The 27,472-nt window shown below is 39.3% G+C and overlaps 1 protein-coding gene across 1 annotated transcript in view; it reads right to left on the bottom strand.

The window, feature by feature from the left end:
* The window catches only part of LOC127575822 (protein diaphanous homolog 3-like), a 421,273-nt gene that overhangs the window by 128,030 nt on the left and 265,771 nt on the right, over positions 1–27,472 (bottom strand). Inside the window, exon 23 of the mRNA XM_052025958.1 lies at positions 6,192–6,315. Within this exon, the coding sequence (XP_051881918.1) occupies positions 6,192–6,315 (124 nt within the window). The remainder of the gene's footprint in view (positions 1–6,191; positions 6,316–27,472) is intronic.

Here is a 27,472-nt window from a genome sequence, read left to right as displayed (position 1 = left end):
AACCTATACCCTTGTCAGCGGATTTTTGATAGGTTTTTGAAGCTGTACTGTGGAATAACCTATAATTGATATTTTTTATTCAATATAATTATGACTTTCTTGTGGACATACCACTCTTGGGTCGACAGTGCCAGAGACCAGTACCATGTTGATCAACCAACATTCAAAGAAGCCTACCACTCTATCCCGTCCACATTTTGGGAAATCAGACCATGAGGCTGTGCTCCTTCTCCCAGCTTACAAACAGAAACTGAAATGTGTGGATCCAGTACAGAAAATTGTACAGTGCTGGTCTGAGGAAATAGGTGAGCTTCTACATGACTGCTTCGAGTCGGTGGTCCATATTCAAAGCCTCAGCGGCCAACCTAAATGATAATGCTAATGCTGTCACAGACTTCATCAGTGTGTAGAGGACTGCGTGCCAAAGAAATCAATCCAAGCGTTCCCCAACTGGAAACCATGGATGAACCGACAGATCCGCTCCTTACTGAAGTCCAGGTCTGAGGCATTCAAGTCAGGTGACTCTGACCTCATGAGGAAATCCAGGTACGACCATCGCAAAGACAATACGGGTCTAAGCTTGGGTCCCAGACTAGCCATCGATGATGGGAAGGCTTGCATGCTATAACGGGCTACAAAATGTTGGCCATAAAGGAATTAAAATCTGCAAACCATCTAACTGGAATGAGTCAAAGACTGTGGAAGTAGACAAACCAAATGTCTTTGTTCTTGCCATGTGGTGGAAGGAATGGAGGCTGCCATTTTGTAAGTCTGTTCTTGTGGCCTCCATTTTATGAACTGTTTTGTGTACTGGCTCTTGCTCAGGGATGGTTTGATCAGAGCAATTGAAAATGGACACAACGAGGTCCCTACCAATAATCTGCAATACCAGAGATCATTTCCAAATAAGAAGCCGTTTGTGATCTCATTTGGGTGTAAGGTAGAAACCGCAGGCTTATAAACAGAACAGCCGAAGCCCAGTGTTTGGCTGAACTGGTCTGACTCAGGGAGAAAAAAGAAAGTGATGTGAGCCATATGTCCTTATCTGGTGGAAGAGCAATAAAGTAATGCTGCCAGTAGCCTTTGAGCAAGATACAATAGGAAACTGACACAAGCTAGCCAGAGCCAACGAAACTGAAACACAACAGTTCGATCTGATAATAAAGAGGAAAAGAATGGAGGATTTCAGGTGTCGAAACAGTGAAAACTCTGGGGACCAACCATTGTGGAGGTGGATGACCCCACTTTGGAAACGTGGAGATTAGGTCGAGATAAGATAACGTGCACAGATAAGATAACGTGATAAAATAAGATAACGTGCTTTAATAATTAACGCTGGATGGCTCTGATATCCATCATCCTGAAGTACTTTGAAAGGCTAGTCATGACACACATCAATTCCAGCCTCCCAGACAACCTTGACCCACTGCAATTCGCCCATCACCAAAACAGGACCATGGCGGACACCATCTCCCTGGCCCTACACTCATCTCTGGAACATCTGGATAGCAAAGACACCTACATCAGACTACCATTTATTGACTATAGTTCTGCCTTCAACTCATCTCCAAACTTCTAGACCTAGGACTCTGCACCCCCCTCTGCAACTGGATCCTTGGCTTCCTGACCAACAGACCGCAATCAGTGAAGATAGGTGACAATTCCTCCTTCACGATTAACCTCCACGATCATGTTTGTAGATGATACCACCTGAGTGGACTGGATCTCAAACAACGACGAGACGGAGTACAGGAAGGAAACAATGAGCCAAGTGACATGGTGTCAAAACAACAACCCTTCCCTCAATGTCAGTAAAATGAAGGAGCTGTTCATTGACTTCAGTAAGTGGGGTAGAGTACACACCTCTGTCTATATTAATGGTGCTGAGGTGGAGATGGTTGAGAGCTTCAAGTTCCTAGTTGTAAATATCACCAACAATTTGTCCTGGTCCAACTATATGGACGTTATGGCCAAGAAAGCACACCAACACCTCTACTTCCTCAGAAGGCTCAGGAAATTTGACATTTTTTGATGACTCTGACCACTTTTTAGAGATGCATCATAGAAAGCATCCTATCCAGTTGCATCACAGCTTGGTAAGGTAGCTGCTCTGCCCAAGACTGCAAGAAACTGCAGAGAGTTGTGAACGCAGTCCAATCCATCACACAAACTAATCTCCCTTCCATTGACTCTGTCTACACTTCTTACTGTCTTGGGGAAGCAGCTAACATAATCAAGGACATTCTCTCTTCTTCTCTCTCCCATCAGCAAGAAGATACAAAAGCCTGAAAGCAAGAATCACCAAACTCAAGGACAGCTTCTATCCCACTGTTATCAGACTCGTGAATGGACCTCTCATATGTTAAAAGATGAACTCTTGATCTCCCAACCTACCTCATTGTGGACCTTGTACTTTATTTTTCTACCCGCAATGCACTCTCTGTAACCACAACACTGTATTCTGCACTCCGTTTTCTTTTTACTAGCTCAATGATGTAATCATGCAAAACAAAAGTTTTTCACTGTATCTTGGAACATGTGTTCATAATAAACCAATAATAATGCTCTGTTAAATCATGTATACAAAATGATATTATACTCTTCTGGCACTCTTTTTAATAAGCATATTCTCGTTTGTATATTTAATCAAGATTAGGTATGTTAGTACTGGGAAAAGAACACTTCCCATTTAAAATATCTGAGTTATAGGTGACAGAAGCAGACAGATGACCTTCGCATAGTGTTGTGTAGCATGACGGCTCGGTTGCTAGAGAAATAGCCAGAGGCCTGGACTATTGATCTGGAGACAAAAGCTAAAATCCAACTATAGAAGGGGAAGTTAAATTCAAACAAATAAAATAAACTGGTAGAAATCTGGAATAAAAAGCTAATATTAAAACAGCCATTTAAAAAAATGCTATTATTACAAATCTTTTCCTTTAGAAAAGTAAATCTGTCATCCTGACCTGGTCAGTCAGGATGTACTGACTTATTTCTGGACACCGGGTTGTGGGTGTCAATGATGCAGTCTTTAAAATCAGGGGAGTACAAGAGGCCATAGTTGGAAAAGTGCAGAGGTCTCACTTGTTGGGCTGGAGAAAATTACAAAGGTAGAGATGGGCAAAACCTCAGGGGGGATTTATAAACAAGGCTGAGAGTTTTAAAGTAGTGGTGATGGTGGACCTAAAATATAAGTGCAATGTCTCTACATGCATGGATATGTTACACTCTGTGCTTCTGTGTAAGTGGACATAATAAGATCTTGTTGGATGAGAGAGTCATATGATGTGCCTGCTTTGGAAACATATAATAAGGACACCAACTGGCAGTCTCGTAGGAACTTGAAGATTCAATAATGTATCTAGGTTAAGGGTTCTGCTCACAAATAAACTACCATATCTTTGATGTGTACATAGTGTGCCTTGATGAATTTGTGAAGACACTGCAGAAAGAGAATAACAAAAAGAAATAGAAGTAGACATCCTCCATTATTCAATAAAGTCATTGTTGATCAGATGCTTCAAATGCACTTTTCTTGACGTATCTCCATATATTCCTTTAGTGTCTGGAAGTCCATTGATTTTAGCCCTGAAGATCGATCAAAGGAGTGATAAGTGATTGGCTTTTGAGGAGTCTTAAAATGCAGCAGCAGCTTCATGCAAAAGTACCCTCCCAAATTAAAAAAAATCTGAATTTCAAATAGCAACTATCACCAGGCGAAAAACAGGCAGAAAGAACCTTTGGCCAATCTAAAGCAGGCTGCCCCAGGCAGTACAGCCCTCATTAGTTTTGTGTTACCAAGCTGTTCATGCTTTTGGAAATGCTTAGTGAATAGAGGGAGCAGGAATTCCAACTGCATAAAATCCAGCTATTCCAATAGAAGTGGAAGATGGGAATTGATGTAAAACACTATGATGTTGGAGGAACTCGGCAGGCCAGGCACCATCCAACATCCGCGGAGAAAAGCTGGTGCTCAGTGTTTCGGGTCAGGATTGGGCACGGGTGGGGGGGGGGGGGGGGGGGGCGGGGGGTTAGGGGAGAATATTGTTGGAAGGAATATTCTAGACAAGGGCCACAAAGGATCAGGCATCAGTCTTTGTGGAGCAACTAATACTTTTGCTGCACAAAAAATCCAAAGTGATTTCATGATTTATTTTTAAACTAGCCTGAAGCAGACTTCAAAGGACTGCTTACCAGATGAAGTACAACGACACTAAGTGCTAAATACACACAGGGCAAGCTCTGTCCTCTGGTACCCCTAAATTGCATTGGACCCCTACTGATTTCAAAGGACTCAAATTTGAATACAGTTGTTAAGCTGCTATCTATTTTGGTTGAATGCTTAGACCATACATTTTAAGTTGTTACCAAAATGGTCAAGATCTGGATGTCAGTATGAATATGGTAGTATGTGTGCTGTACTCATTTTTTCAATGTGCTCCTGCACATTCTCACCCAATGGAGAGAATGAAACCTGATTCTAATAGTCTGCAGTACTCTGGTTGTGTCCTGAAATTGCCACAACAATTTGCAGACAAATACAAGCCTAAAATGGATCCCTCACTTAACATATGTGCTAAAAGTAAACAACATACAGAGTGTGTGTGAAAAAAACTCTATCCCTAAAGTTGGTTATTTGGCAACAATGAAAAAAGATCATGAGATTTAATGACTAAATATAATAAAGTATATAATATAATAATAATATATATAAAATATAATATAATATAATGAATAAATTTAATAAAGACTCATGTCCTAAATTTATACCAATGAAACTTACTGCTGCTCTTTTTTTCTTGTTCTCTGTCAAAGTTAATTAAAGCAAATAATTAAAGCAAATAATTTTTTGCAGTTCTTAATGAATGAAGTCAATTATATTTTAATTGATGTTTGATGTTGTTGCCTTGTATAAAATTAGTTAAGTATATGATCATATCACATTCAATATTTCCCAAAAAATTAAGTGTGACTACTTTATTACAGTATTTAATAAATAATAGTTAGCCAAGTTAAATTGCAGATTACATTACATTTCACGCCCACCCAATTTATAATTGCAATGTGACAGAAGTAGCCAGGAATGATCATGGAAAGCTGCTGTTTAAAGAATGATGAATTGTTTCTACCAAAGGCATTTCCTTCTCGCTTTCCAATTTCCCTTTGACTTCCATCTATTGAGTCTCTCAACAAATACCTTTGCTGTCAGAGGTTAATTTATTTGCTTAAATATTGCTAATAAATTGCTCACGTCATATCGTTTCATCTTTTGAAAATTGATTTCAGAAGTTAAATACTAATTTACCTTTTTTTTAATGATTGTTACTTAATTCCTGCAAAATGTTACCATCTGGAAGAGGTACAATCTTTTACAATATTTACTTGCAATATTTACTTCAACGATATTTGACTTTTTTGTTGCACAGAAAAAATTCCTGAACATGTAAGAATTATCACAATTCTTTGCCTCTTTTCCAAAATGACTGTACATTGACAGAATGCAAACACCATTCAGTTCAGAAAAAAATATGTGCCTCTGTGAAGAGAAAAGGAAACAGCTGTGCTAAGATTTTGACAGTTTAGTCATTCTCCTCGTGCTGTGCAGACACAGACAGTCCAGACATCATTTAGCTACATAGAATAATGTAACTACTGAGAGTCATTAACAATCTACCTTCCACTTCTGAGGCACTTCTGCATCATATATAGTGTAAATGTTATGCAAACTTTAAGCATTAGCAATGAACTGTATTTTGCTTATGGATCATATTCAGACCATTTTGAACAACTAGTATACTGTCAAATATATTTAATTTTTTTTTCATAATAATCCTTCACGTACCTACACACTTACATTAACAGGGTCCCTCAGCATTTGATGAAGATTAATATGAAACATTTGCTTTACCAATGCACTTTTAAAAAGTTAAGTGTATGTGTAATATATGTAAGATAGATAGATAGATAGATAGATAGATAGATAGATAGATAGATAGATAGATAGATAGATAGATAGATAGATAGATAGATAGATAGATAGATAGATAGATAGATAGATAGATAGATAGATAGATAGATAGATAGATAGATAGATAGATAGATAGATAGATAGATAGATAGATAGATAGATAGATAGATAGATCTCAATTAAATGTCATTTTATGAGCTGTATAGCTGTCAGAAAGGATATGGACATCTTTGTCACAAACTTGTCATGCATGTCCTCTGCTGGAGGAAAAGTCTCCAAATCCTTTTCAAGCTGTTGAAGCTGTTTCTCCATCTGCTTAAGGCTCTTGTCCAAGTTTTCTGCACATACTATAAAAGGAAGACAATAACAATATTAAAATTTTTAACCTACAGCATGAGGGAAAAACAGTCACTTTTTATCACAAAGATAAATTTAATTAAACTTTAAGTATTGTTTATGTTCAATGACTTGCTTACAGATTGTGGAGAAAGTCATTTGTAAAGTCCTGTTGTGCTGTGTTGATATAATTTAACTCTTAGAATGCTGGCAATTTCAAACAAACTCTCATTTCCCTTAAACAATTGACTGCATTTGTTTACAGCTCACATATTGAGGCACTGAACAAATATTTCTGCCATATTAAAAGCACAGAAACATTCGGGACAATATACAGTCATAATAAATGAACTATAAAACTATTACACAGCTAAAATATATGCATAAGGCATTTACACGCTTCATGTGTGCTTCTATTCTTTATTCAAACATTTTAATTTAGGTTAATTGAGGTTAAAATGTATTTCTGCCATCCCATGCCTTTTTCAAATGTAAAGGTGAAAACTATCTTCATAATAATAAAAACTTACATTACCGAGAAATATATTTGAGAGTTCATGAATGAAAGGACTAATTAATGAAGAATAAGTTAGCAATAAAATCAGGTGAAATCTTGAAAGGCAAATTTAGGAAACATTAGGCCAACTCATTGATGATTAAATGCCATGTTCATTCCAGAAGTACCCACAAATGGTCTACAAATGTAAAGAAAAAGAATTCTCAAACTTAGAATCGAGGGAAAGTTATCTATAAAGGGAAAGTATTTATGTGCAAGCTACAAATTAATAACATATCTCTTGTACATATAATCCATCTCACAGTAGACACTTGAATATAATGCATACTTTCTTTCCTCAAATATTGGCATATAACAGAACTTTTCGGAATACAAAGCAGAGTACAACAATAAAACTATAATGATTGAACTTCCATTTTCAAACAAAGACTACACATTGCCACCTCCAGGAAGTATTAACAGTTTCTCTGTGACATTAGCTGTATAACCAATACTCAAGTACAATAACAGCAAAAAATCAAAATAAGAAATACAGAATGCAAATTGACAACAATTATTTCAGGAGACTAAAAATGGTAAGCACCTTGGCCTTGAAACATGGCAATAAACCTATCCTCATTAGATAAAAGGTCTTTCATTACAGGTTTAAATGTATTTGAGAATTATTGGGGAAGTTGAAACACCTTACTGCTTGTGCTGTAGTGGTTGCAAAATCATTAAATTTTTAGTAGGAAGAGCAGAATTAGGGATTATTAGGAAGGTGGAAGTGGGCAGGTTTACATTGCAGAGACTCTAGGTCTGGAAGCACAGACTTCAAGGCTGTGCAGAATCTTATTCACTGTAACACAGTGGCCCATGGGGGCAAGGAGAAAGGATTTAATTCAAGAATAGAAAATTTTAATCAAGAGCCAAATATGAAGACTTTGACATTTTTAATGCTTGGCTGGAAATATAGCAGCTGACCTAATTCATGATAAAGGAAATGAAACCTTTGATGAAGAAGCTTTGGATAAGACACAATAGCTATTCATTTATTAAGCCAGTCCACTTACAGAAGATAGGGCAATGGTGGGGGGTGGTGTGGTCAACTGTGTCTAACCGTATTGTAGAGAGGTTGAAGAGAATAAATCACCGAGCATGTCTTTAGTGACTTCAGTTAAGGGCACCAGAGGGCCATGATAAAGGTAAAAAATAAATTGTATGGATTCAGATTGGATGTTTTGGCAAAAATTTGGAATCTTGGAAATGGAAAGAAGGTGGGTATAGGCTTATGGTTTGCAAGGGCAGAGGAGTCAAGGGTGGGTTTTTAAAGGAAGAAGACTGATAGCAGTTTGAAGTAAAGCAGGCAGTGATGTACTGAGGAAATCATTTACGGTGGCAGTCAGCATAGGGGTAGCAAAGGAAACTGAGTGGACACATGAGTTCATGACAGAAGAAGATAAACCTCATGGATGAGATGGTATTATGAGAAGTGGAAGGAAACATAACATCATCAGAGTTCCACACCAGGATGGTGGAGGTTTTAATGGATAAGAAGAAGAGGGGTGATTGCTATAGAAGGAATGGCCTATCGCTGTGGCAATGTCTATGCCCTTCTGCACATTGTTAAAGATAATATGAACTGCCTAATACATAGTACTAATATTCTGGGAATGATACAACTAAGAAGTGAGGGTCATAAATATTTAATGCACCTTACTATTTTGTAGAAATACAATACTTATCAGTATAACGAACTGGATTGTATTGATGACTAGTCAGTGGTTCGATATGGAAACATTGGCCAGCTGCGGGAGCATAGGTCTCCTGCAGCATCCCTGGACTCGCCATCATAGCCAGGCAACAGTTCTCAAACTGGCTGAGCAGAGGGAAAAGTGGTTTGTTTTTTTTAAGAAGAGTTTTAACAAATATTCATGTTTTTAATTTAGAAAAGTTAAAGGCACTTTGAATTTCTAATAATATTTTAATGTTTTTAGAATTATTTACATGTATTTGAACTGTTTTGAAATGATGGAAAAGGCCTCCTAATAGCATAATCTGTCAGCAGGCTGTCAGGTTGGACTTAGGGCAGGGCCTTAGTTTCCAGTATCTGTGGCTTAGTCACTGCTCATGGGCACAAAATTGTCATCAACCACATGAACTAAATGGCCATGGGAACAAGGAATGAGGTAATCGAGGTCCACTGCAATATGATCTTGGGCATTCCATGAGTGCTGAACACAAGGCACAGGCTGGAACCGGTGCTACTTAGTCCATTAAAAACATCACACCAGCTGGCCTCACGGTAATTAATGGCATTTGGTCCCAATGTGAATTTTGCTATTGAAATAAAACAGAAGAACAAGAAAGTAAAGCTGATGTGTTGGAAATGAACTGAAAAGCTGACTATTAAAGTTATTGGGATTGAAGACAAAACATAACCAAAAATGGATTTCTACAAATTCTGTTTTTGACAACTGCTTATGGATCACTTACAAATATAATTAAGGAATCCAAGAACATAAACTGATAATCTTCTGCAAATCTATCCATTGATTTAAAAGTTTATATCAAATCCAAATCATATTTAATTATTTATATTAAATATTACAGCACAGCAGATGGTCTAATACAGAACCAAAAATTCATTGATTAAACCAGCATATTGATTGGACAATTCAAAAAAGCAGAACATCTATACAAGTCTTTTAATTAAGTTCTGAACAACGATGTATAAAAAAAGCATCACACACAAGATGCTGGAGGAACTCAGCAGGTCAGGCAGCATCTATGGAGGGAAAGAAACAGTCGACATTTCGGGTTGAGACCCTTCATCAGGACTGGAAAGGAAGAGGGCAAAAAGCCAGAATAAAAAGGTAGGGGAATGGTGAGGAGCACAAGCTGGCAGGTGATAGGCGAGTCCAGGTGACAGGGGAAAGGTAGAAGGGTGGGGGAGGGGGGATGAAAGGGAGTGATGAGAGAAGCTGGGAAGTGACAAGTGGAAGAGGCAAAGGGCTGAAGAAGGAATCCGATAGGAGAAGACAGTAGACCATGGAATAAAGGAAAGGAGGTGGGGAGCCAGAGGGAGGGAATAGGCAGGTCGTGAGGGCGGGGGAGGAGAAAGAGAAGGGGTGGGGGGCCACAGGAATGAGGGAAAACAAAATGGGGGGGATGGGAAACAGAGCGGAGTGGTTATCGGAAGTTCAAAAAAAATCAATGTTGATGCAGCCAGGTTGGAGACTGCCAAGTCAGAATATGAGGTGTTGCTCCTCCAACCTGCATCTGGCCTTAAAGTGGCAGTAGAGGAGGCCATGGATTGATATGTTGATACGGGAACGGGAAGTGGAATTGAAGTGTCTTAAAAATTTTCATCAGCCACATGGAATGAAAATATCTAGAGAACCATGAACAATCCAGGCAGCTTCTCCCACAGACAACAAACCTGGGACAAAGTAATAACCAGAGGTAGTCCCAAAAGCAGCATCAAGAAAACATTAAGTAATGATTGACAACCTTGTCTCAAGCAAAAGGAATTACAAGATCTACCAGCTAACTTGACTATGTAGCATTGCAATTTCAAATATCCTATAGGATAAAAAATACAACAGATCAAAATGAACAAGGTTTGCACAGAAAATTAAATAACTGACCTATGTAACTTTTCAATCATATTAATAACATGTTGGTGATTAGCAAGGGCAGGTAGATAATAATAAATTTTTAAATGTGGATTATTTTTGAGAAAAAGCCCAAAAAAAACATAATTATTCTAACTTCTAGAGGGAACCTCATTTCAAATTTTGAACTGGTAAGGCTTTTGACAATCTAATTATCTCAGTGAAGACAAATGCAGATCTCTTTATAAATCCTCTTCCCAAATAGTAGGAACCATTGTCAAATCATAGACATCAATAAAAAACACTGAAAGATACAACTCAAAGGCTGTGAGATGAAAACAGTTCCTACAACACAAGTGAATAGAAGTGTGAAAGAAAACACATTGTAAATATGTGGAGGATGAAAACAAAAGAACTAAATAATGTCAGTCGCCTTGAAGAAAGTCTGGAATGAAAAGTTACATTTATTTCAAGACACTCAACCGACTATCAACACTGCTAGCTTTGAATGGTTGGAGTACGAAGGTGATATTTTCCTTCATCTGAAGATTGAAGAACATCTTTATATTCATGATAATTCCTGGGGAAAAAGTCACATTCAGAAACACAAGACTTCAAGTATGAAGGTACAAATATTGAGAAAAGAAAGAATGAAAAGGCATTCTTTATTAAATTCCTTTTCAGGATCTGCGTGGCAAGGGCAAGACCAACATTTACTGCCTATCCTTAAATGCTATTAAGAATATGATGGTAACCTTCTTAACTGCTGCAGTCCTTCCAGTAAAGAACTGTTGGAGGAGATCCAGGATTTAGACACAGGGACAATGATAAATGTCCAAGTCAGGATGGTGTGTGACTTTGATGGAAACATGCAGGTGGTGATGTTTCCATGCACCTGCTACCCTCATCCTGCTTTGGAGTAAAGTTCAAGGATTTGAGATGTGCTGTCACAGTAGCCTAGGCAAGTAACTGCAGTGCATTTTGTGGATGGTACACAGTGCAGCTACTGTGGACTGGTGGGTGAGGGAATGAATGTTTGGGTAGTGGGTGAGGTGCCAATAGGGCTATTTTGTCCTGGACGATGCTCAGGTTTTTGAGAGCTCTTTAATGCATACTCTTTTAGAAGAGTGGAGTCTCTTCCTTTACACTCCTGATTATACCTTGCCAATCATGGAGTATCAGGAAGTGAGCTGTTTGCCACTGGTTATCCCAGCTTTTGATTTGCATTTTTAAAAAATATATATTCAATGGTTATGCCATATGTCAAGGATAGATAGTTAAGAGTTTCTCTTACTTGGTTCATTTGTTGAGGAGCTGAGAGTGGAATTGAATAGTATGCAATCATCAGTGTACACCCCCACTTCACAGCTTGTGATGGAAGGATGATAACTCATGAAGCAGCTGATGGTTGGGCCTCTGACACTGGTCTGAAGAACTCCCATGATGATGTCCTGGGACTGGTATGACTGACCTCCAAAAACCACAACAATCTTCTTTTGTGCAAGGTATGACTTCAACCACTGATGTCCATTGACTTCAATTTTACCAGGCACCGTGATGCTGCCTTGATGTTAATGGCAGTCACTTGCCTGCGAAATTCAGTTCTGCGAGCTACATTTGAACCAAGGCTGTGATGAGGCCTGAAACCAAGTGGTCCTGGTGAAACCCAATTAATTACAGGCAAGTTATTCATGACTATGAGCTGCTTGATAGCTCTGGTGCCAATAGCTTCCATCACTTTGTTGTTGATTGGAAATTGAATGATTGTATGGTAACTAGCTGGATTGGACTTTATTGCTTTTTGTGAACATCATCAACCTGGGAAATTTTCCCATTGTCAGGAAGATGCCAGTGTTGTCACTGCACTGGAAAAGCTTGGCTAAAGACACAGCTAATTTTGAAGCACAGATCTTCAGTATTGCTGGGATGCTGTCTGGTCCTGTAGCCTTTGCTGTCTCCAGTGCTTTCAGCTATTTATTGATATCACACAGAGTGCATCAAGTTGGCTCGAGACTGGCTTCTGTGATGTTGGGGATCTCAGGAGGAAGCCAAGATAGATGATCCCCTAGCTGAATACAATTGTGGATGCTTCAGCCTTTTCTTTAGACCTTGACATGTTTATCCTTGCCTTCTTTCAGGTGTACTTGGAACCTCCTCTTCCTGTTGGCAGTTTAACTGTCTGCCACCATTCATGATTAGATGTTTTGAGGCTGCAGAGCTTCAACTTGTTTCATTCATTTGGAGATTTTTAGCACACAAGTAGTCCTGTAATTTCAGCTCTTAAAAAGAACACTCATGGAATTATTTCCCCCAATAGGCATTTCCTATAATTTATTCTTTACAATATGCCTCGAAGAAAGTTCAGAATTTATAAATCAAGTCATAAATTAGAAACTGAAAATGCATACATATCAATCCTAGGTAAATCATTTAAGTGAAAAAATTTCTAAATGTTCTCAGTTCCAGATATATTAATTCCATTTACTTGCAAAAGTTAGGAAGCAACTTTGAAGATTGATTGACAAGTTGAATTCATCAACAATCACAACTGATTGGCCAAAACACAAAGTTCATGGTATATAAATGTGTACTGATATTGTTACTGAGTTTTTAAGTATAATAAGCTGCAACAAATTTTGGTGCCTAAACTACAAAATAAAAATCATGCTAGTTTAACTCATTATAGTTGTGATGTTTTCTATTTAGGCAGAAAACCGTCTTCAAGTTGTATTAAGAAACTCGCACATTTTGCAACAGGTGGTACAGTATGCATGTCTGATCAGCAGTAATCCACAAGTCTTGGATCTCTCACCAGCAATGATATTACTGGACCGTAACTTTTAAACTTGTTACCGAATATAAATGTGGATGCTTAGAAACAACCATTTTAGCCAAGACAATCTGCAAAAAGCTAGCAGTCCGTTAATGTTTCTTAGAACTCACAGCATTGTTGCACTACACGTTTATGAAAGTCCATACTATTATGTTTTAACTACAAAGTAATTCTCATCTTATCACCTGCTAGTGAATAATGGAACACTATTATTCTGCAAACATCACCAATTCAATTCATGGACATTTGGCACATTTAATTGTTTAACACGTTTTTTGTTTTATTCAGACCACTATACATATTTCAGAAAATTTGACTCATGATTCATCTTTTAGATATTGATTACAAAGCAGTCTTAGATGTAGATCTTCTGTTACCCCAAGATCATTGTTTGACCTTGTATAGGTCAAACTTTGACTGAGTATAGCCTCACAAACCATTTGAAGCATGCTTCCAACCAAAATAATGTGGTGCAATACAGCATAAGGGCTGACTTATTGCGGGCAGCTGGCTGCACCCACAGAACAGCTTCTCCACTCCCAGCTCACCAGCTGTCAAAGATGTCAATGTTGTTGCATATTTCTGAATGTCTTTCAAAATTACCTGGAAACTACTAAAAACATTACAAATTTTCTTTAATTAAAAGTAAAAAGTATAAAACAAGTACATAAAATTGTAAAAAAAACATTTAAACTAACCTTAATTAAATAATGACTACTGATTGCTCCTAGTCATTTGGATGGAGTATTGCTGTATTTCATACAGTCAAAGAGCACAGAATCAGGCTCGTCACTACACCACCACCACCATCACTCCGCCCCCACCCCCCACCACCACCATGTGCCTATCCATACTAATCTCATTTACCAGCACTTGTTCCATAGCTCTCTGTGGATTGGCACTTCAAGTGCTCATCAAGATACTTCTATATGTTGTGACATTACTGATCTTTACCACCCACTGAGGCAGTGTGTTCCAGCCTAAAAATGCCACCTGTGTGAAAATGTTCTTCCTCAGATTCTTGCTAAATCTCTTGCCCTTATCCTAAACCTATGACCCTTTGCTTTAGATGCCTCTGCTATGGAGAAAACTTTCCTCCTATCTACCCCATTATGTCCCTCATAATTCCCCTTCAGCCTCCTCCTGGAAAACAAATCCAAATACTCCAGATAAATGAAACCATGAAACATTCATATGCTGGTAAATCTCCTCTGCACCCTCTCTTGTGCAACCATGACCTTCCTGCAGTGTGGCAATCAGAACTGCCCATAATACAAGTTGTGGCCTACCTAATGTTTTATAAAACTGTATTATAACCTCCTTGCTCTTACACTCTTTGCCCTGGATAATGAAGACTAGTATCCAGTATCTCATGTTCATCACTTAAACTGTCTATGCTACCATATTAAGGGATCCTTGGCCTTGTACACCAAGGTCCCTCAGTTCCTCAATACTCTTTTGAGCCCTACCATTCATTGTACATGTCCCACCTTTTTTCGTCAGCCCAAATGCATCACCTTGCACTTATATCAGGATTAAATTCTGTCTGTCATTGCTCCGCCATCTTACCAACTGAGCAATATCATCCTGCAGCCTATGGCTATTCTTCTCACTATCAACAGCACTATCGACTTCTATGTCATCTGGAAACACTGCTGTTTAAATTGGAGTAGGCTCAATGGGCAGACTTCCTGGCATAAGAGTTGAAAAATGGTTTGACTGGAACAGCTGAGAGGCTATCAATGCTTCTTGTTATTAAAGCTAAACGAGCCAGTAAAATATTGATTTACACATGGATTCACACATGGAACTAAATACTGAAAGGTGAGTTTGTCCAAATTTTACTGTTATATCACAAGCCTAACATCACTAATGCAGCATTTAAGTCAATGAAAGGTGTAAAGTTGAGGTACTTAATGGCACAATATGCCTTGACTGAAGTATGAAGAGACATTGGGTTGAATAGGCTTATATTCGTTAGAGTTTAGAAGAATGAGAGGGAATCTCATAGAAACCAACAACATTTTAAAAGGATGGGACAAACTAGATGCAGAGAACATGTTCCCCACATCAGGGAGTCCAGGACCATCAGTCACAGTCTAAAGATAAATGGTAAGCCATATAGCACTGAGATAAGAAATTTCTTCACTCACAGAATGGTGAACTTGTGGAATTTTCTGTCAGAGAAAGCAGTTGAAGCCAAATCATTAAATGTACTTAAGGAGTTGGATAGAGTTCTAAGGGCTATGGGTTTTAGGAATATGGAGAGAAAGCAAGAACAAGGTACTGAATCTGGATATTTAGTCATGATCATGTTGAATGATAGAGCAGGCTTGAAGGGCTAAGTGTCTAACCCTGCCCTTAACTTCTATGCTTCCACAATTGCTGTCAAATAACTTCCCAGTGCTTGAATATTTAACTTTATGTTTGGCTAATCATTCATTCAGATATTAATTATTGCAGTTGATTTTATTAAAAGTTTTTTTAAAAAAAACTTTTCTCTCTCTTATTTCCTTCTTCCCTTCAACTGCATGATTTTGAATTGAATTAAGCATCCCAGGTTTATATTTCATAGTTTTGACTGCGTATTTCAGTGAGGATTAATCGATCTATTTGTTTGAAGACTATCCACACACAGCACAGACCACTGCAGGGAATAGCATGTTGAAAAGGATCTCTGAACACTGTAAAACCATTGGAGGATCAAGGCAACTTTGAACTTAAAGATCAGTGAGCACTGTCCCTTGACCACTGACTGCTATTTTGGGCCATTGCTCTTATTTGCATGACATTAAAGTCAGTGGTTGAGTTAATTTACACATGATCCACAATGCATTTATTAATTAAAAAAAACACGATCCACAAAATGAAGAAGTCTTTCATACCTTTTCCATTCTTTACTGTATTTGTACAAAGATGTAATTATTCTTCTCCCATCATTGCACTCTTCACTGTGTGTTTAGCCTTGTGCAAAACATATTACACTCAACCAAAAGACTGATAGGCATCTGTTGCTAAGCCTATCAATGGCACTAAATATTCTCTTAGTACAGATGAGTGAAACAACTTGACTCTCCTTTCATCGTTTCCTTTGCTGAGCAATGTCCTAGAGCAGTCAAGGACAGGAGCTTCCTATGGATGTACCATATATTCAAAGCCAACTTCTAGCATGAAATTTAAACCATTTCACCCTAAAATTTTAAATTGTCAAGCATTAGTTGTTCCTAAACACAAATTGATATGAAGGTCATTTCCTGTGCTCCAAATCTAGATTAAAGAAGGAGAAGCTACAATTTAATTATACTTTAGTTTTTTTTCAAGATGAATGGAAATTTCACACAGAAATGTGTCCTACTTTGGAGCACAGGAAATCATTACTAAAGTTCTTGTATGTCAAACACAGAATATAGCTCCTTCTTTGAGGACACTATCGTGCTTATAACCCACTGAATGAAAGTAGTAATCAGCAACAATGACTCACTATTATATATGAGCTCAAACAGTCCCGCATATTGAACTCTTCATGCCTTGCTCAGGGGATTCACAAGATGGAGGATGCAGTAGAGAGGATTGATATGAATAACAGAATATAATGAAGTCACTTCTCTTAATAAAATCTATTACAATTGAACTTAAGGAACATTTGACAATGTGTGATATGGTCTCAAAAGTGCACAAATTTAAAAACAAATCAGAATCATCTCATACCGTGTCCGATATGCATCTCTCTGGTATTATGGAGAAAAGAAGGATCTTTTTCCCAAAATATGAGGTAAAATACAAGGGTATCAACTTCATGATGGAAAAAGGTTAATGAATCATTTGGAACTGAATATCCATTGTGCCTTTAAACAAAGCAAACTTTCTTTTTACATGGGTTTCTCAAATCTTTAAAATCAGAAATGATTATTGAACAATCACTTAAATATGAGGCTTCAAGATGATTAATTACGTAATGGGAGGTGTCTCAAGTGTTTAATTATAATTTGAAGATAACCATAAACATGTTCTAACATGAGTAAAACTATATTTTAACTAAAAAGGGGAAACATTTCTGGCCTGGTTTGGGACTCAATGCTCTTTTGAAGATATACGTAGCTAAGAAACTTGTGTCATCACAGAAGGTTATGAGGAAATCATTCCTTCCTGGCACCTACTTTATTTGCCAATTATTTTGTATCACTTTTTTTCTGGAACATTCTGTTATTGGCAAATGGAGCTTAATTCCAGTAAGTGCGAGGTGTTGCATTTTGGGAAAATAAATCAAGGTAGAACATTCACAGTCAATGGTAGGGCCCTGGGGAGAGTCATAGAATAGAGGGACCTAGGAGTACAAGTACATAGTTACTTGAAAGTGGCATTGTAGTTAGACAGGGTAGTGAAGGCGGCTCTTGCACACTGGCCTTCATCAGTCAGGGCAGTGAGTATAGAAGTTGGGACGTTATGATGCAGTTGTATAAGACGTTGGTGAGGCCACATTTGGAATACTGTGTTCAGTTTTGGTCACCCTGCTATAGGAAAGATGCCGTTAAGCTGGAAAGAGTACGGAGGAGATTTACAAGAATGTTGTTGGGACTTGAGATACTGAGTTATGGAGAGAGGTTGAGCAGGTTGAGACATGTTTCATTGAAGCATAGGAGAATGAGGGGTGATCTCATAGATATGTATAAAATCATGCGGGCCATAGATAGGGTCAATGTGCACAGTCTTTTTCTCAGGGTTGGGGAATCAAGAACCAGAGGGCATAGGTTTAAGGTGGGGGGGGGTGGGGGGGAGATTAAATAGGAACCTGAGGGGCAACTTTCTCACCCAAAGGATGATCCGTACGTGGAATGACCTGCCAGAGGAAATGGTTGAGGCAGGTACATTAACAACTATTAAAAGGTACTTGGACAGGTATATGAATAGGAAAGGTTTCGAGGGATATGGGCCATTCGCAGGCAAGTGGTAGCTAAAGGTCAATTCTCTAACAAGGCTGAGGTGAAATGAAGAAATTATCACTAGTACAGGCCACCTATTACCACATGAAATGCAGAACAAAGTCAACAATTCTGAAGTCTGGACTTTCACCCTCCCAGCTCATCCAGTGTTGTCCAAAGTATCATCCAAGAAATTCTATATTTGACACCACAAACTTTATATTCTTAGATAAATTCTCAGTGCAATTGTAGTACAAGCACCAGTTGCAAGGAAAATGATGGGTCAGAAATCCTCTCTTCCTTAGAAATGCATTCCAAAACATTGCACAGAGGACCTGCATGTGTCAGCCCAGGTGCTGTTGAAGCACGATTTTCTTCCAAGCTCCCCACTCAAGACCACAGAGGCATTCAAAACAGACAGAACCTTGATTTCCCCATTACCGTGTTAAGCACTTGTAACTTCACAAATACCACACACCTGTGTAACTGAATCCACAGTAATTAATGTCAGGGCTCCACCTTAAAGGGGATGATCATTAATTAAGATCAGTGCTCCAAGGGAGGAGTACTGCAAATCCCTCAGCCTTAAGAAATAGGTGCAAAGGATTGACAACAGGAGAGAAGTGCAAAGAATTAGAGGGAGGTGTTTAATGCTCAGGATTTCAGAGGACTTCACAAAGCTGAAATAAAGCACCAATGGGAAGAGGTGGCAAGGGAGGTCATAGCCGGGAATGAGGTATTGTGGACTGGTCTCAAAGTGAGAAAAAAAATGTAATGAATTTATTATGTGGCCAAAGTTAAAAACACCCACAAATTCTGTTTTGACAATGCACTACTTCAATCACAGACTCTCCAACGTTCCAACACAGACAAGGACACACACATACAAACAGCTATTTCACCATTCTCATATCTTAAAACCACACTCTCTTGAAACAGAAGTTTTTCAGGAATTACCACCTGGAACAACAAACTAGAGGTAACTTTCCCAATCCCAGCAGTTGACTTGTCTGGAGAAGCATTTGCTGGTGAGCATAGCCTTTGCTCCCATGGATCCAGTGAATGTGGAGCAAGTCTGAAATCACACATCCAATCAGCCTTTTCATAACTTACCGCCCTTCATCCCACTATATTTATTGCCACTGACTTTATCATGTCTTGTAAGTGCTCTTCCACCTGTGCCTTCCCATGACCATGTTACGTCCCTCTGTCCTCATCTTTAAAGAATCACAAGAGATCCCATCTGCCTTGCATTCTCTTTCCCTTCCACCCAACCCTTTGGCAATGAATCGGAGTTCAACAAGGAACATACTGCATCATTGAACCTGTCCACCAGCTCAGTTCCTGGGACTTTGCAAAATACAGAGGCTGGGATTTCATATATTTAGAGACCAAGCCACCAGTGGATTGCTGACAAGTTAGGGAATTAAATAGCCAGTGTGGCAACTCTGGGTAGATTGCACACACTTCTGGTCCAGAATATTTAGATGATATGGTAGGACAGCATAAACGAAAAAAAAGAGCAGTTGAGACCATTTTGCAAACACTACTCAGAATTAGCAAAATTATTGTTTTCTTTATGCTGTCCATCATTGTGGATCTATACTGCATCCTTTCCAAGGTCTTGACACCTTTCCTGAATGAGTCCTGAAAACTAGACCCATTGCTTTAACAGCTGCCAAGCCAATCATCTGCAATGGTTTAACATAACTTCTTCCTTGTACTCAATAACAACAGTGACAGTACTTCAAAATACTTCATTGACTGTGAAGCAATTTCAGACATCCCAAGGCTTCAGAAGGAGCTACATGATTGTAAATTGTGTGCTGATGATTCCATGATTCCTATATGTGCTTCTCCTTACCAATCTACTGTGCCCTAGGTTCTTCTATCATCATATTTACTACGTAGATTCTCAGCATCGTGAAAAACCTTTGTAGTTACTACCACATACAATTATGGTGTTGCATTCCCATAGCTGCGAGAGAAATTAGTTATGCTTTAATTCACCTAAGCGCTTGCAACTGACCTTGACTCGCCTTTGGTGTTGGATCCTGACTTAGGCTCTTCAATGGTTTACGGTTCTGGATAGTTGCCCTTCCTTTCTTGCAAAGATTTTGTAAATTACTTTTGACTTCCTAGCAATAGCTACAGTCACAGATACAAACAGACATCTGAAAGTGGTGGGCCAGAAAATACAATCCCCAGATTATGCAAGGGTTTTGTTCCTATGAACTGTCCGTAAACCAATTTCTCCATAATTCAGAAATGTCCATTTTCTATAGCTGCCCATTTTGTATTGCTCTACATGCACTTGCTATCATTCTTTCATTTAATCAAATATTCACCCTAACTCCACCCATAACTAAACTAATAGAATATATACTGTACCCAGCAATTAATAAATACTATAAAACATTATTACTTTTATTATTATTATTATTACTATTCTGAAAAATACTTCAAAACACATGGGCGAATTTTCATAAAGTTGGATTTCCGTAATTCAGGTCACCTGCAATATGGGGAGCGCCTGTAGTCCATCTAGGCTCCACACTTACATTAGATAGAACATGTAGAAATTACTAATACCCTAGGAAAGACAAAACAGCATGGAAAAATTCTGGGTCATTAAGGGAAAAACATAAGGAAAATTGTTCCCACATTCCCTGAAGTACTGAAACCAGTCAGCAAACAAAAAAACACATTCATCTAGCACACACAGTCTGATAAATATACTGCTTGTAAATGTATTGAATTAATCAGAAACACCTAGGACCTTGAAACAGTGCTTTCACACAATATACTAACAAATACCCTTCTTTGGCTGTATCTTCACCATATACTCACCTGCACAGATTCATACTTCTTGACTGATATTCAGCTGTGAGTGAGCGAGAACTTACCCTTCAATGAAGTTTTCAAAAAAGATTCAAGTCATTACTTCTGGCCTCTGGCAAAAAAAAATTCTTTTACAGTTCATCTGCCAGGCTGCTCACTTAGTCTGTGTGCAAGCTTAATTTTCAATTTGATCCCCAGTTGAGCCTCAAACCTCACATCCTATTCATCACAAAGACAGCTCATTTTCAGCTTTGTAATGTATCTTCTGACCAGTTACATACCATTAAAAACCTCATTCATGCCTTTATTGCCTCCAGCATGATTTTGCCAGCATCCTCCTTGACCTCCCAAACTCAAGTCTTCACAAATATCTAAGTTTTTCAAAATTCACTCCAGATCCCACTCCAAGTCTCACTTATTTTAAAGAGAAGGTTCATGCACACAGCATGGTGTAACCAACCATTGCTGACTTCGGGGTATGGGAAAACTTGTTATGATTTACTGGCTGGCAATGTCAGTATTTGAATTTTGCCCTAGTTATATTCAATTAGTGAATTTAAGTTTACTGGGAGCTAGGCTGATGAATGACCGAGGGACTAGGACAGAGGAAATGTTAACATAAGCACAACAAATCTGACAAACAATTTGCTAACTGCAAGTTCCAGCAGTGAATGAAACAAAGGAAACATTTTACATTTGGTGTGGGTCCATCAGTATTAAGAACATAGTAGCTTTTCTGAATCACTTTAAATTTGACAAATCCTGAAGGTGACATGCACACATTCCACCTGCTGTCAAGTTATGTGTGCATTATGTGGAAAAATGATACATTTATCAACTGTCTCCATTCTAAAGTCTCCATTCAAATAACAAAATTGACATTTTGTGCAAAAATACCAATTCAGATTCCAGTACAAAAATTCTACATTGTGTACAGTGATGAGCAATTTGAATAAGAACTCCTCTGAAACTTTCCCCAATAAAACACAGAATTTTCATATTGTACAAAGTAACTGCAATTATGATAAAAGTCCGATAACCTGCTGTTCAACTATTTGGAAATCCTGATGGTTTAGCATTAGGCTCACCAGATGGTGATTCCCATGCTCTTTCTCACACACTCGGGCCCTGGTTCCTGCACTCCCTTGCACACACCAGAGCTCTGCTTCCCTTTAATCAAGTCTCTGGGCTCCAAGTTCTGAAGCTCCCTTTAAACTCATCAGTGCTCTAGGTCCTGAGCATACTGCTGTCAATGACTTGGTTCCATTTCCTGCACTCCCTTGAACCTCACCTGCTTCTTTTTCCCATGATCACTTGAAACTTACTGGTTTGAGGAAGTTTGGAGTCCATTTATTCAATATTTTCACATGATATAGATCCCCTCGTAATAACCTTTCAACTTAGAGGAACGGAGTTGATGACATAATATTGCTCTGTTTCTACTGAGAAATTTTAGTCCAGTTTTTTTTTAAATTTTTTTTTCCTTAGCTTAGTTTGGTTTGCTATACTGTCTATAAATTTTCTTATTGTTTTGGGGATTTTTTTTCTTTCTTTTATATTTTATAATAAATCTTTTTCTTTCCTTTCTTTTATATTATATTCATTCACTAAGAGATCGTTGGATCTACAGATTTTTTAATATACTTTATTGTTTTTTTATGATTATCCATGCCATGATTGTTCTCCCGATCACTTTGTATTACATGTACAAACATTGATGTTATATATTAATCTGTATTAATTTGAAAACTAATAAAAAGATTGAAAAAGAAAGAAACTCACTGGAGTTTTGTTTTCCCATGCTCCCTTTAAACTTACCTATTTCACTGGAAAATTTACTCTTTGTGTAACATCTACAAAAAAGTGAATTAGAAGGGTTTTGCATTATTAATGGAATAACATCCTGGCATCAGAATCAGTTTTATTATCACTGACATACGTTCTGAAATTTGTTGTTTTGCAGCAGTACAAGACATAAAAATTACAAGTTACAGAAATAATTAAATAATGCAAAAGAGAAATAATGAGGTAGTGTTCGTGGACTGTTCAGAAACCTCACGGTGGAGGGGAAGAAGCTGTTCCTGAAATGTTGAGTGTGGGTCTTCAAACTCCTGTACCTCCTCACCGATGGTAGTACTATGAAGAGGGCATATCCCAGATGGTGAGGGTCCTTAATGGTGGATGCCACCTTCTTGAGGCACTGCCTCTTGAAGATGTCCTTGATGGCGGAGAGGGTTGTGCCCGTGATGGATCTAGCCGAGTCTACAACCCTCTGCAGCCTCTTTCGATCCTGTGCATTGGAGCCTCCATATCAGGCAGTGATGCAACCAGTCAGAATGCTCTCCACTATACATCTATAGAAATTTGCAAGAGTCTTTGGTGACATGCCAAATCTCCTCAAACTCCGAATGAAGTAGAGTTGCCGGTGTGCCTTCTTTGTGATTGCATCAATATTTTGGGCCCAAGATAGATCCTCTGAGATGTTGACGCCCAGGAACTTGAAGCTGCTCACCCTTTCCACCACTGACCCCTCAATGAGGACAGGTGTGTGGTCTCCTGACCTCCCCTTCCAGAAGTCCACAATCAATTCCTTGGTCTTGCTGACGTTGAGTGCGAGGTTGTTGCGACACCACTCAACCAGCTCATCTATCTGACTCCTATAAGCCTCCTCATTGCCATCTGAGATTCTGCCAACAGCAGTGGTGTCATCTGCAAATTAAAAGATGGCATTTGAGCTGTGCCTAGCCATAGTCATGAGTGCAGAGAGAGTAGAGCAGTGAGTTAAGCACGCAACCTTGAGGTGAGCCTGAATTGATTGTTAGTGAGGAAGAGATATTACGACTGATCCGTACTGACTGTGGTCTCCTGATAAGGAAGTCAAGGATCCAGTTGCAGAGGGAGGTACAGAGGCCCAGGTTTTGAAGCTTGTTGATTAGTACTGAGGGGATGATGGTGTTGAACGCCGAGCTGTAATCGATAAACAGCAGTCTGACGTGTTTTGCTGTTGTCTAGGTGCTCCAAAGTCGAGTGGAGAGCCAGTGAGATTGCATCTGCTGTAGACCTGTTGAGGCGGTTGGCAAATTATGGCAGGTCCAGGTCTTTGCTCAGTAAGGAGTTAATTCTAGTCATGACCAACCTCTCAAAGCACTTTATCACAGTAGATGTGAGTGCTACCGGGTGATAGTCATTGAGGCAGCTCACCCTGCTCTTCTTGGGTACCGGTGTGATTGATGCCCTTTTGAACCAGGTGGGAATCTCCGAATGCAGCAGTGAGATGTTGAAGATGTCCTTGAACACTCCAGCCAGTTGGTCGGCACAGGTTTTCAGTACCCTGACAGGTGCACTGTTGGGGCCTGACACCTTGCAAGGGTTCACCCTCTTGAAGGATGTTCTGACGTCGGCCTCCAAGCCAGAGATCACAGGGTCACCAGATGCCGTGGGGATTTGCACAGGTGTAGTGTTATTCTCCCTTTCAAAGTGTACATAAAAGGCATTGAGCTCATCAGAGAGTGAAACATCACTGCCATTTATGCTGTTAAGTTTTGCCTTATTGGAAGTAATGGCATGCAAATCCTGCCACAGCTGTCGTGCAACCAACTGTGTCTCTTGCTTCACTCAAAATTGCCTTTTTGCTCTCATGATGGCCTTCCGTAGGTCGTACCTGAACTTCTTGTAGGGTTCTGGATCGCCAGTCCAGAATGCCACAGATCTAACCCTTAGAAGACTGTGAATCTCCTAGTTCATCCAGGGCTTCTGCTTTGGGAAAACTTGGTGCATTCTCGAAAGCACACACTCATCCACGCAGGTCTTGATGAAGTCAGTGATGGCCATGGCATATTCATTCAGAACTAAACATGAATCCCTGAATATGGTCCTGTAAACGGTCATCCACCTCACTTCACCATACCTTCACAGTCCTCACCACTGGTGCTGAGGTCCTCAGTCTCTGCCTATATGCCAGGAGAAGTACAGCCAGGTGATTGGACTTGCCAAAATGTGGCTGTGGGACGGCAGGGTAGGCATTCTTAATGGTGGTGTAGCAGTGATCGAATGCGTTGGCTCCTCTGGTTATACAGGTGACATGTTGATGGTAGTTTGTCAGAGACTTCTTCCAGTTAGCCTGGTTGCAATGATTGGGAAGGCATCAGGGTACGCTGTCTCATGACTGCTGACCAAGGGGCTCAGCTCCTCCAGTGCCAGCTTGACATTTTCCAGGGTGGCATGTACACCGTGACCAGGATGATGGCAGAGGACTCCCTCGGCAGATAAAACGGACGACACTTGACCTCCAGATGGTCTAGGACTGAGACAGAACTGGCAAGTCTGTGCACCATCCAGAAAATCCAGACTAACATGCAGAAAATCTACTGGTCCAGGGTTCTTGATGAATGGAGTTTTACTGTATTACCTCAAAACAGGGAATCCAGAAAATACTGTGGGTCATCATCGGCAGCAGGGTTTATTCTACCACAATATGTAAAAGGATGTCCCAGCATATCCATTGTTCTACCATTACTATCAAGCCAAAAATTAACTGATTTAAAGTAGTATGTGGAGTGTTTTGAAGAGCGGAACCATAAATGCCCTAACAAAAATGGGCACCAACCCACTGCTACAACACAGGACTACAGGGGTACTAAACAACAAATGAACAAAGCAACCCCACAACCAATGAATCAAAGCCCTGAAGTCCTGCCACATCAAGGTCCTAAAGTGGGAGAGAATTTAACAATAAAAAGATGTGGTTCCATGAATATTACCATCCTTGATGATGGTGGAGCACAGCATGTGAGTGGAAAATTGAAGGGTGAAAAGATTCAACCACAAGTGCCAAATGGATAATCCATTTCAGCCTCCTCATGAGGTCCCACCAATACAAGTACCAGCTTTCAGCTGATTCCATTCATTCCAAGCAATAAAGGAAACAGTGAACCCACTGATTATGGGAAGAACTATGGGTCCCAACAACATGCTGGCTGTGGTGCTGAAGATCTGTGCTCCAGAACCAGGTGCGCCTTTAGCTAAGCTGTTCCAGTATAATAACAATTCCAGCATCCTCCTGGCAAAGTGGAAAACTGCTCAGTTATACCTTAATCAAACAAAGGATAAATCCAGTCTAGCTCCATCAATCTACTCTCAATTATCTTCAAAGTTTTGGAAGTTGTTGATAACAATACTATCAAGGGATGCTTACTCATTGGCAACTAATTCATTAATGCTTGGGTTGGTTCCATCACACCACTTGAGGCTAAACCTTAGTTCAGCACAGTCCCAAACATGGATGAAATAATTCAATTCCAAAGGCAAAATGCTAGTGGCTGCACTGGTCATCAAGATGGCAACTGAATGAGTGCTGCATCAAGGAAAAGATGGGACTAGCAAATTTAAGTCATTTTTAAAACAAAAATATCACTGCTGGGAGAAAGTCAAACCAAGTGTAATGGTAATAGTTGGAGGGCAAACATCTCAGCCCTAGAACACTGCCTCAGGAGTCCTTCAGGGCACTGCGCTTGGTCAAATTATCTTAAACAATGACCTTCTTTGAATTATGTCAGAAGTAAGGTAATTTGCTAACGATTACACTGTGTTTAGTTCTGCAGCCAACTCTACCGATAATGAGACAATCCTTCCCAGCATGCAACAAGACTTGTGCTTATAAATGACAAGATAAGCGCCAGGCAATAACCATCTCCCACAAAGGTGTCTAACATTCTCCTGTGGATATTCAGCAACATCACTACCCATGCCCCATCATTAACATCATGGGCCATCATTAACATCATGGCCAAAAATATAACAGGCAGAGCCATATATTTGCCTTCATAGTCAAAATATTGAATGTGTTTTCTGTGGCCAGATATTCACCTCTTGATTTCCCAAAGAATTTCTACCATCTACAATCAAGAGTGTGAACAAATATCAGTTGCCTGTATAAGTGCAGCTCCAAAACAACTTGTTAAAGTGTTTTTTAAATCATAGAACACAAAAAAGTACAGCACAGGAACAGGCCAGTTGGCCCACCACATTTGTGCTGACCATGATGTGACTAATCCCATCTCCCTGAACATAGACCATATCCCTCCATTCCCTGCCTGTTCACGTGTCTGTCTAAATGCCTCTTAAATGTTGCTATTGTATCTGCTTCTACCACCTCTCCTGTCAGTGCATTCCAGGCACCTACCAACCTCTGTGTAAAAAAACTTGGCGCGTAAATCTCCTTTAAACTTTCCTTAAATGATAACCTTTGACAGTTTCAGCCTGGGAAAAAGAATCTGCCTATCTACCAATCTCTGTCTCTCATAATTTTATACATTTCTATCAGACCTCCCCTGAGCCTCTAATGCTTCAGACAAAATAATCCAAGTATGTCCAACCTCTCCTTTTAGCTAATACTCTCCAATCTGGGCAACATCCTGGTGAATCTCTCCTACACCCTCTCCAAAGCCTCCACATCCTTCCTAC

Source organism: Pristis pectinata, chromosome 11 (assembly GCF_009764475.1).
Source record: "Pristis pectinata isolate sPriPec2 chromosome 11, sPriPec2.1.pri, whole genome shotgun sequence".
Taxonomy (NCBI): domain Eukaryota; kingdom Metazoa; phylum Chordata; class Chondrichthyes; order Rhinopristiformes; family Pristidae; genus Pristis; species Pristis pectinata.
Note: the sequence above shows the minus strand (reverse complement) of the source record. Positions and strands in the feature narration are given on the sequence as shown.